Raw genomic sequence first — 12,831 nt, forward strand, 5'->3', positions numbered from 1 at the left:
CATATAAAAACAAAAAATCAAGCACATTCTCAAACATTTTATTCTGATCACCTCTCACACACAAATAGAGCACTGAGGTTGGTATAGACAAAGCAATCTAAGCTAAACAAGAACCACATTGTGGTTACATGTCCATTATATATATATACACTAATATCTTTGTACATATGTGTACCTCGTGTATGATGATGTGACAATTTTTAACCTTGAGTTAACTCCCTTTACAGTAACAAATTGTAGTAATATGTCTTAAAAATGTCTCAATAGTATGATTACATGATTATCTTTTTAAATTGCAAAGTTGCCAATTTCAATCATTATTTCATAAGGGAATTAAAGGTTGGCAGTATTTTTATTGATATCTAAAACAATCCAAAAGCAAAAATGGGAATTTTGATTCTCGTAAAAAATGATAGTGTATTAATGCATTACATGTTTGTTTTTTCTTCTTTAAGAAACATTTTTAAGACAAACTACATACATCAGTTACTTGTGTTTCAAAACCCTTTTGGAAAATATTCATTCACACTTATAAACAGATGTAAATAAATGTATATAGTTACTACATCCAAGTCCCCACACAATTTAAAATTTTATATATAGCATTTATTAAACACTACTGTCTGTTTATCTTTAGTCAAGTGTGAATGGAGAAATAAAAATGCTCCATATTTTTCTTATTTTTATACACTTCTGCTGTAAATTTGATACACAAACAAAAATATAAATGCTTAAGTGCCAGTTTGTCTAAGAATCAGGCAGTGGTGAAAACATGACCAAACCAGATGCTCCGCAGGGCGCAGCTTTATACGACCGCAGAGGTTGAACCCTGAACGGTTGGGGCAAGTATGGACACAACATTCAAGCTGGATTCCGCTCTAAATTTGGATTGTGATTAAATAGTTGACACAGCATAGGTTTCTGACACAGAATGAATGTATTCAAATGAACTTAAAATTTTTGTTTTCTCTTAGAGCAATTCACTATGCTGTTGAATATTAATCCTCTCAAAAAAATGTTTGAAGAAATTTTCTTTTTATTTATGAAATTTCAAATGAGAAAAATTTAATCCAATTTTTTATTCACATCCCCCTTTCCCTTATTCCAAAACTAATTTCAATTAAAATATTCTAATGGAGTTTGCAACAATTACTACTCATTTAAATACATGATGTAAAAAAACTGCTTGTTATCACTGAATGGTAAAGATTATTTAAATTTATCAGTTGGTAGTAAAAAGTGAATATACATTGTATATTGTATATAACAAAGATTTAAGTTGATTCTGGACAAAGAAAGATAACTCCAATTAAAAAAAAATTCTTGCAGATATTTCTTGCTTACTATACTGGACAAAGAAAGATAACTCTTAATTAAAAAAAAATTTGCTATTTCACAATATTGTGAAATTAGATATTTCTTGCCATTGCACAATACTGTGCAATTGAAAAGACTTGCTATTGCACAATACTTAATATAATAATTTTAGATCCTGATTTGGACCAACTTGAAAACTGGGCCCATAATCAAAAATCTAAGTACATGTTTAGATTCAGCATATCAAAGAGGCCCAAGAATTTATTTTTTGTTAAAATCAAACTTAGTTTAATTTTGGACCCTTTGCACTTTAATTTAGACCAATTTTAAAACTGGACCAAAAATTAAGAATCTGCATACACAGTTAGATTTGGCATATCAAAGAACCCCAATTATTCAATTTTTGATGAAATCAAACAATGTTTAATTTTGGACCCCGATTTGGGCCAACTTGAAAACTGGGCCAATAATCAAAAATCTAAGTACATTTTTAGATTCAGCATATCAAAGAACCCCAAGGTTTCAATTTTTGTTAAAATCAAACTAAGTTTAATTTTGGACCCTTTGGACCTTAATGTAGACCAATTTGAAAACGGGACCAAAAATTAAGAATCTACATACACAGTTAGATTCGGCATATTAAAGAACCCCAATTATTCAATTTTGATGAAATCAAACAAAGTTTAATTTTGGACCCTTTGGGCCCCTTTTTCCTTAACTGTTTAGACCAAAACTTCCAAAATCAATACCAACCTTCCTTTTATAGTCATAAACCTTGTGTTTAAATTTCATAGATTTCTATTTACTTATACTAACGCTATGGTGCGAAAACCAAGAAAAATGCTTATTTGGGTCCCTTTTTGGCCCCTAATTCATAAACTGTTGGGACCAAAACTCCCAAAATCAATACCAACCTTCCTTTTGTGGTCATAAACATTGTGTTTAAATTTCATTGATTTCTATTTACTTTAACTAAAGTTAATGTGCGAAAACCAAGAATAATGCTTATTTGGGCCCTTTTTTGGCCCCTAATTCCTAAACTGTTGAAAATAAAACTCCCAAAATCAATCCCAACCTTTATTTTGTGGTTATAAACCTTGTGTCAAAATTTCATAGATTTCTATTAACTTAAACTAAAGTTATAGTGCGAAAACCAAGAAAATGCTTATTTGGGCCCTTTTTGGCCCCTAATTCCTAAAATGTTGGGACCAAAACTCCCAAAATCAATACCAGCCTTCCTTTTATGGTCATAAACCTTGTGTTAAAATTTCATAGATTTCTATTCACTTTTACTAAAGTTAGAGTGCGAAAACTAAAAGTATTCGGACGACGACGACGACGACGACGACGCCAACGTGATAGCAATATACGACGAAAATTTTTTCAAAATTTGCGGTCGTATAAAAACCAACCCAATTTGACATTGATTTCAGTTCATAATATGTAGCTATGCACGAAAATAACATTCATTTTCGTTTTCTGTTCTGGTAATAGAAGATACAACTTGGTTGAAATGCACTAGAAATTAACGTTTTTTATTTATCTAAATTGCCTGATTCTTACAAAGACTGGCACTTAATTGTAACATGATCTCTATATTCTAAGATAATATTCCACCATATAACAGACAGAATAAAATAATATTCAAAGAAATACTTAATCATTATCAGTTAAAGTATAAAGTGAAAATCCCACTACTATAATTAAATACATATAAACTGTTATTGCTATGCATAAATACTTCTGGCTACTGACATATTTTGAGAACTTAAAAAAGAAATGAAAGAACCTGGAACATTTTAAGGCATACTTTAATACAGAATATATCTAAATAAGATTTTGAAAAAACTTTTTTTGAAATAACAAAAAAAAAAAAAAAAAAAACAATAATTTTTTTTTGAGATATGATTTTTTTTTGGATAAAAGCCTACTTTTGATCATGTCTAAAAGAAAAATTGAGTGTTTTAAACAATTTGAAAGCAAAAACTCATAGTAAAGTTAATTTGACTCTATAACTCAATACATTTGACCTAAATGTGCTTAGCACTTTAACTGGATGATGCTTCAGAAAAATAAAGGAAACTTTTATCCCTTGCTAAAACTTATTTCAAATTAACTTTTTATAATCTACATATAACAGAAGTGAATCAGTGTTTTCTTTATATTTAGGTGGTATTCAACACTTTGACTAAAATATATTTGACTCATTTGATTTGCCTAAAATTTTGAACAATATAATTTCAAGAAATTTGAAATTAACAGGATAATTTTATCCCTTATATAGAAGTTTGACATCTTATTTTTTTTCACTGTGAACCTTGATTTCTCTTTACTTATATAATGAATATAAAAATTTAAGCGTTTTTTTTAAAGAGTTAACTCCCTTAGGTGTTCTGTACCCATTTAAATAGAATACCTTTATTACAGAGTCATTCATTCCACTCACAGCCAGGTAAAAGTAATTAAGTAATACTAAGATGAAGATGAACAATTAAGTGATGATACATATTTTACATAAAGCTAACTATCTATTTACACCAAAAATCATACAACTGTTCAGCCATTTTCTAAAAACTGGTCAATTCAGTTTAATTACCGAGAGCTGTAAAAAAAAATATTGATTGGAAAATCTATTGCTTATGTAAATACAAAATTTAGTTTGCTACTTGTGCAACATAAAAATTTACATGAATTACAAACACTTGTGGTCAAAAAATTTAATTTAAGTAGTCTGATGTTGCCCAACTACACTCCTCAAAAGAAGTCTTCCTGAAATATTTTATGACACAAAACATTTAATTTTTTTTCTGTAGATTTTCCCCGTTCTAAATGTATTCTTATTCTTTTGGCATTTGTCACTTATATTTTTGACACTCCCTGTTTAAAAAAAATTCTTTTCAACAACAACAAAGATCTTTTTAAGGGTAACAAGCTTATGATGAAATTAAAACAAAATTGACCACTTGTAAGAAAATGTGCTTACAGCTGTACAGTTCTGGTTGTAATGGATGTTTTTTTTAAATATAGATACATCTTGAAGAGACCAGCTCTAAACATCCAATAATCCCTTACTATAACATTTACATATGATGCATACTCCATAGACAAAACTGTACACAGAATCTTTAGATTTGTTACTCTCCAAAAAAAGCTCTGCCTAACAAAAACACCAATGACTTCAAGCTTTGATAAGCTCTTTCCTAAATTGGAGTTATAACCTTATCTTGGGGGGAAAATAATGGGAAGAAATTCATTTACTTTATACTGTACTGGAATATTTATGGTAATCTTTGGAGAGCTTATAAACAGGAAACACAAAACTTTGTCCATTTTTTGCTGAAGAACTGCAATTGCTGTAATTTTCATTTATCTGTTCTGTTCGATTAGTATGATTATCAGAGAACCACATCTAGTCAGGTTTAATAAAAATAAATATATCAGAATATTCTTAAGGGAGAATTTGTTCACAATAAAAAAGGGCAACATGGAAAGGAAATATTTCTGGGTTATATAAATGTTTATTGATATAAACTTACAGAAGAGTGGGTCGAACCATTAGGAAATTCACAAGTAAAATTGAAACACTGTTTTATAGAGTATCTGAAATCACTTGAGTTCTGTATGATATATACAATGTCAATGTTTTATCTTACAATGAAATGATATAATCCCTGAATAACTCAAAAATGATTGATATATCACTGTTAAGCATAGAATTGTCATGGCATGGGTTTGAGGTCTCTTATTTAGTGCTAATTTTGTCAACAACTTTGTAATGTGTCACAAAATTCACTTCATTCACAAGACATGCAAAAAGTATTGTTGTAAGATGTGAATAAAAGACATTTGTACATAAAAAGTTTTCATTTTTTTTCTTAATCCAACAAGATTTTTTTTTAAACTATGGAATAGGGAACTTGTTTACATGACACAGACAAGTTGCCTTCATGATTACTCAAAAATCAATACTGTGGATTCATTATTATCCGTTGGATACCAATTTTCGTGGGTTTCGTGGGTGCATGTGAACCAGGAAATCAAATGTTCAACGAAAAACATATTTTGAATAGGCTTTGTATACAGAGATTGTTAAAACCATGAAATCAAATATCTATGAATATGCAAGTTTTTAGCAATCCATGGAAATTGATACCCACGAAAATAAATGAATCCACAGTAAGTTTCTAGTACAGCACTTTGTAAAAGTAGGTCATGGTGATCTAGATAATGTGTTGACAAATCATTCCGTAACTATTTATCTATTTAAAACTGGTATAACAATAAAATTTGAATAAGTACCAAAAAATAGGCAATAATTGCTAACTATTCCAGAAATAATTCTGAAACATCAGTTATTGTGGTAAAATATCAATGATACCTTAATTGGTTTAAGAAATATATGCACAAAACGTTTATCAGTGAAAGGTTGAATTACTGAAATATCTTACCAGATATCATATAAGAAAATTAGGCATTTTCATAAATTAAAAGTGAAGGGGTTTGGAAGACTTTTTTAGCCAAGACCCCAAAAACATACAATTTTAATTTGAAATTAAATATGTTTTAGTGTGAAAACTTGTTTTGAACCCCTATATTGAAATTCTGGAATAGCCTTTGCCAAATTGCAAATTATTATTTTAACAAAAGATACTGATGAGCATAAAAATTGTAAATCATTCATAAAATGATTTTTTTGTACTTTGATTATAATAATTTGACATCTTTAAAAAATGACATATTCAGATGCCAATGGTATGCTAAGACAATAGTTAGTAAAATGTTTTTTAAGATACATGTTATATAACAAAGTGCTACTAATAATAATGAACCGGATTAACAAAAAAGCTAAATTTTACATTGTACAATGTTGTATATGAACATATATATGACTACTGGCAGTAAAAATAGACTAAAATTCTATCAACATAAAAAAAATCATATGTACAGTCCAAAAAAATATAAAACAATAAAAACAGTGAGTCATTTTGTCCGTCAAATACAAACAAGTAAAAATAAATAAAATGGGGTTTTATACATACTGTGGGAACATAAATACTCCTCTAATTATAGTATATATGTATATATGTACAATAAAATTTAAATTTCTCATGATGTACAAGATATATTTTCTGTTCTATCTCCACAACCAGTTATATCTTAACAAAAAGATCATAATGTATATTCAATACGATAAATTCAATAATATCCACAAAATCCATTTATAACATAGGCGAAACCAATTTATTCATAGAATTTTAGGATTTTGGAAAATATACATAAAAGATGTCCTTTTAAAGACACATTGATTATTTTCTAGATTAACTTATATCTGTAACCATGCCTTCTTACATGGTTTGTTCTCCTCAAATAACAAAATGACTCATTCACATCAAATAAGATTCTTATTTTTGGTTACAGCTACAAGGACGAGTATCAATTTAATATATGATCTATTTTATATGAAGTAACAAACATGTATGTAGTATTATTATGCCATGACAGAGGGGTTACTAGTCTATTCAGTCCCTCAACTCTCATTGATAATATATATATATTTATATATAGATTATATATTAAGAATATAGATTGAACTAAATTTAGTACCATGGAATAAAGTAGCACTTTCCATGAACAATCAGAATTTGAAATCAGATGGCAGATATCTTTTTCAATATCTGACTTTTAAATCAATAATCAAATAAATCTATATTCTGCCATTGGTATCACTTTGGATTGTCAAAGCAATAATGAAGAAAATCATTACTTAAGATTTTTAAAAGTGTGTTGGTGATATGCAAAGACAATTCAATAAGCACTATCATGTAAAACATGTTCCATAAAATATTTTTAAGTATAAATTATTTCAATTATCAAGTTTTCCACAGATAGTGTAAAATATTAGCTGTGAGTCACAATGTAAAGCTTATTAGAGAGTGAACGAGATAAACAATTTCAGATTGTGACATACAGCTAATATTTCCTATTACCCATATAATAAAGAATTATTTATTTGTTTTTCTTTGTTTTCTGTCATTTAAATGCCACTGATAATAACAGTTTTTGTTGGTCGTAGAAGCAATAGTAATATCCCACCCTTCAAAAATTGTGATAAGTGTCAAATCTGATTGGTAAATAAATTTCTCTAACATCTTTGAGTTATCTTTCTTGCCCCTATAATAAAACTATGAAAGTCTGCTTATTCAGACTACTAAGTTTTTTTAAAATTTTTATCTTAATAACCTCCAAAAAATGTCTTTTAAACAATACAATTAATTCTTTCCCCATGAACAGTACTTTAAAAATCATTAGAATGGTAAAATGAAATTAATGAACTATTTTCCTTATCAATCATTTGAATTATGTCTCTAAAGTTCTTTTTGTTCATCATATATAGACTTTATATAAAGAGCTCTTAGTGTCTTACAATGTACAATGTATATGTAATTTATTTAAGTAAATTGCCTTATGTGAAGAACATCAAGAGTTTATGTAAAGTTGATCATGTTGATTTGATAAAAACCATTATTACAAAAATTTAATTATTTCAAAGATGGAAAGTACAAACTTGTATGCATTGTGGTTCTTCCACACAAACTTAAGGGACAACACCAATTCATATTTTCTTATAAGGATTACTTCCAAATTAACCTTTAAATTACACAGATCTGTATACAAATATTATTATTGGGGAAAAAAATTATCTTATAAGAGAAGTGACCTGACAAAACAGGTTTTTAGGCTTAATAAAGGTAACTTTAAAAGCAGGTTTGACTGAAAAATAGGCATTATAAATTCTAAAGAATATATCCAAATTAAAAAGAAGAAAAAAAAAAAAATTATAAGGAAACTTGCAGATTTTTTTCTTCAAACCAAACACTGAAATACTTTGTTTACAATTAAATGGTAACAGCCTGACAGACAAATCCCATACCCCCAACTTTTTGGCAAAATTTGTCAATTAAAAAATATGTGATTAATATTAGTGTGTTTTATAAGTTTCTATTTGATCATCAAGAAGTCAGACGATGATGTTTTGATTGTGTTGAACTTTTCTATAAAAACGAATTGATTTTTGTTCATACTTAGTCATTAAACACATGCTGTTACAATCTATTTTTAGTTAAATGTCAATGATGTTTTATTTCTGTAATCAAAGTGAAAATTATTGTCAGTCGTTACCTGCCGTTTAAATATCAAAAGGAGTGAAACAGGAAGTTAAATTCCATGGCAACAACATTAATTAATGTTATGTTTAAGGATGTAAAAGTATATATGTCAACTAAAACTAGTGAAATCGGTAAGGGAAATATGAAATGTTTTGATTGATATTAAAGAAATAATAAAACCATGTATTAGTTGTTTGAAAAAATAAAATTTCAATAAAAAAATCTCCGACCAAAAATAACTTGAAAAGTAACAATGCAATAGTATTGGAACATTTAGAGAGAAAAATGTCCTAATAAGGTTTGTGAAAATCACAGTTATATATTTTGGTAATTATATAATATGCAGTAAAACTGTTTAACTGTTTAACTATAACAATCATATATAACTGGAAGTACATCTTGGTATTCAAAAAGTGTCAAATTGATCACTTAAATGCTTTGAATTAAGATAACAGGTTAAATATCGTTAAATCTCATTATTAAAAATCTAACTTTTTGGTAATGGTGCAGTCACAATCTGTTTGAAGATGTACAATGTAGAAAGATCTTGTAAAAAAAATAAATCAGCGAAAACTTTCATAAACATTCAAAGTGCATATCTTACAGTAAATCAATAGAATGTTATTAGCTTCAGACTACAGAAACAGCCTTTATAAACAGGCTTACATAACAGGCTCACATTTATGTGTTCAATTTTAATCAGCAAATATGTTACCAATTTAGCCAAGTTTTCTACTGAAAAAAATATTTAGATGTCATCAAATGTACCCTCTAATATACTAGCTTAAAACAATTGTTTAGTACAAAGTTACAGAAAGCACAATTCAAGGTTTTAAATCATAAACATAAATACTGAATCTTAGTACAATTTAACAGAAAGCAACACAAATAGAAATCTTCCATTTTATATGTTTAACAGAGGAAAAGAAAATGTATGAAAAGACTAACAAACATTTTGGGAGTCTTAAAAAATAGAGTAAAATTCTCACTAAAACATTTTTCTTAAATATTGCCTAAAAATTCGACTTTTTATGTAATTTTCACAATGAAAAACAAGAGTTTAATCTACAAATCATAAAAAGCAATCAAAGTAGTGAGTATACTAGAATGATTGTTCATTAAACAACAGAACAACATTTAGTATCAGCTTTGACCGTTGGAACTTGCTGACTATGGTGTACATGACAGTAGCCATTACGATTTATATCCACTTTCATGTTGTTTAATTTACGACTTTTGACCTTCGGTGAACAGACGGAGGATGATATCAGAGTATTAGACTGAGACAAGTTCTCTTTATCAGCTAACCTAAAGAAGTCTTTATGAGGAGAATTGGTTAACGAATGAAAATCACATATTACAGGATTCTGACTACTCTGCCGTGAGCTTCCAGAATATGAACAATAGTCATTAGAACTACAGTTGTCCTCTATATCACTTTCGTTCTTCTCAACGATGTATTTTAGACTATTTTTACTACCTACACTCAAGTTAGATATTGCTGACGATATACTTAATTCACTCGTTCTCCCATTGATGATTCGTCCATTCAAGTCATTATTGACTAAATGATTCTGCTGGCGAGTTTTTCCACTTTTATTGTCCTTTGACCCGCTTCCCTTTCCACTTCCTCCTCCATCGTCTTTGTGATCTCTGTCTTTTCTCTCTTTAGGTGGCCGACCATGTCCACCATCAAATCCACTTCCTCCTCCTAGATTACCTCCCCCTGGTCCCGAGGGTCCACCATCAGTATCACTGGAATGATCACTACTGTCTCTACGACGATGCATGAACTTATGTTTCAATTTGTCCTTTCTTGATCGTCCTTCTGTGTCATCAGTGTCACTAGCATCAGAACTACTACAACTATGACCTCTTGACCCTGCACCTTTTCTTCTACGCTGTTCATATTTTCTTATCATTTCGGGAGATGCACATCGAGATCTATTTTTCATTCGTGGTGAATGAATCTTGGATGGAACGAAATCATCTTCTTCGTCCGACTCATTTTCTTCACAGATCTGTTTTAATAACTGAGGTGAACTAGCAACAGAGATCAGTGGTCTCTTTAGGTTCATATTCTCATAACCAACAGGTGATAATATCTCTGGACGATAGCTTGAATCATCAAGTAAGTTTTCAGCTGATCGAGCGTGATGTATATCTACTTCTTCAACTTCCATATCATCATCGTCATAATCTTCGGATTCCTCCTGAATGAGGCTGTATTTACGTGGTAACAGTCTATCTCGGTCAGGGGTGAAGGACATGGACTGACCTGGAGATGGATGTGTACCGGGAGGTGACACGAGGGACTGTACTATACTAATCTTTGGCATTGTCAGTTCATCTTTCTGGTCATTGTCCTTTGTCTGGATACTGAAAAGAGACAGAGAAAAGTTATTGTCTAAAACCCATATACAGAATCAGGAATGTACAATTGATCTCAAAGTGATTAGATTAAATATATCTGTTGTAATTCCCTGTTCAAAGGTTATACATGGAAGCTAATCGGTCATGGATTACAGGTCTAAACTGAAATCTCTTTTATAATTAAAACATGAATGAAATCACAAAATACAAAATACATAGTCAATAGCCCTACAATATTGTGCATTGTGTTTATTGTTGTATGTAAATTCCTTGCTTTTCAATTAATGTTTTTTTACAATGAGATTTTTAACAATAGGATAGACAACATATCTGCATGCCCATTTGCTACAATAAATCATCAAATAAATTCAGCATTTACTAATATCAGTTTTATTACAGCATGATTCTGTAGTACAAAATATTCATATTAGCCTGAAAACAACATTCATTCGTACTCTGTGTGGGATGAAAATTGGTGAAATTTTATCTAGACAATGTCATTGACAAGATCTGACATTCTAACATCATATCGATAGAGTACAGCAAATTTAAAATTGTTATCTGATCCTGCACAGCATATGGTCTGACATCTAATCCAGGAAGTTCAATACAAACCAATAGTAATCGAATAAAAACATCCAATAGATCACAAAATGACACAACAAAAACATGGACTCTTGAAATTAGAAATGGTTACAAATGCTAATGTGATTTTTCCCTGGAAGAAATATCCATTACCTGTCAAAGCTGTAACAAATGACAAAGTCCATGTTTCATATTCGGGTAAATGAAAAACATATACTTTTGTTTCCTGCGTTAACCCGAATAATTCAGTCGTTATATTCCCCTGATCTATGATAACTTCATGAACATGGCAAGTCATGCAAGTAGGTGAGATTGATAACTGGGAGGGACTGAATTATTGGAGTTAGTTTCTTGCCTCCATATCTACCCTAAATGTGAAATGCCTTCCCTATCACATATCATTTGCAATCTTGGTTAAGGACCATTTAATACTGTTCTTTCCTCAATAAAGTCTAAAAAAAATAATTGAATAAAAAAAAATCATTAACTATCTATCTACCCTACTTTTTGCTGCCTGAGAAACCTGAGGTATATATTTTGTTTTCCCTAATGATATGTATAAAATTATGGTGAACTTGAAAATGATGTGCAAATAGCTCCTGTCATTAACAGTTAATTCTAATTCTGGACAAGAGCTGAGAATATAGACTGTATAAGGCTTGCATTAAACCATACGTTATCACTGTTGGATATGAAAACCACTCAAAACTTGAGTGATTTATAAATGAAATAGGAAGTGGAACTCTATACTTCCTTTAGAAAAATCTATCCATACTGATACACAATTGGTTTTTAAAAAGTTGTTTCAAGAGATAGACATCTCTATTAAAAAAAGTCTACATCCTTGATGCACTTGTCCCTTGTTTTATGTGACAAACATGAGCGAAATTTTTGACAGGTTGCTGTTTATGAACACAGGGCCATATGATCCCCAACCATAACAAGAAAATTAATTAGAGAGTCAATCATAATATTCCAACTTGATTGCATCAACTTTGAGACATCTCATCTTGAGTGGCCAAAATTGTACAATTTTTCATCATTTTTCACAAAACTATATTAAGGTAACCTTTATCAAACCTTATTATCTGTCATCTAATAAACAGAATCACACAAAGTTTTTCCCCATTAAACATCAATCTCAGGAACTAATATCCCTTTCCATACCACAAACTTCACACATAATTGATTTACTTTACTGATTAACACAATCAAGTAGACCTAATTTGAAAGTATACATTATTTATATCAGACAACCAGAAATAGTTAATACTCCCACCATAGAATCCATATAGTTATTACTTTGACCAGAATATGAAAAGTACATTTTTTTGTAAATAAAAAGTTATTAGTTCCAGGAGAAATTTAATTGTCAAAACGATTCATATTC

The 12,831-nt window shown here is 29.7% G+C and overlaps 1 protein-coding gene across 3 annotated transcripts in view; it reads right to left on the reverse strand.

The window, feature by feature from the left end:
* Window positions 1–3,453: 3,453 nt before the first annotated feature.
* The window catches only part of LOC134721513 (SNF-related serine/threonine-protein kinase-like), a 37,866-nt gene continuing 28,488 nt past the window's right edge, over window positions 3,454–12,831 (reverse strand). For all 3 annotated transcript variants that reach the window (XM_063584589.1, XM_063584588.1, XM_063584587.1), the window contains one exon: window positions 3,454–10,862. In XM_063584589.1, coding sequence (XP_063440659.1) covers window positions 9,602–10,862 — 1,261 coding nt within the window. In that variant the 3' untranslated portion in view covers window positions 3,454–9,601. The remainder of the gene's footprint in view (window positions 10,863–12,831) is intronic.

The sequence above is a fragment of the Mytilus trossulus genome, chromosome 6, assembly GCF_036588685.1.
Source record: "Mytilus trossulus isolate FHL-02 chromosome 6, PNRI_Mtr1.1.1.hap1, whole genome shotgun sequence".
NCBI lineage: Eukaryota > Metazoa > Mollusca > Bivalvia > Mytilida > Mytilidae > Mytilus > Mytilus trossulus.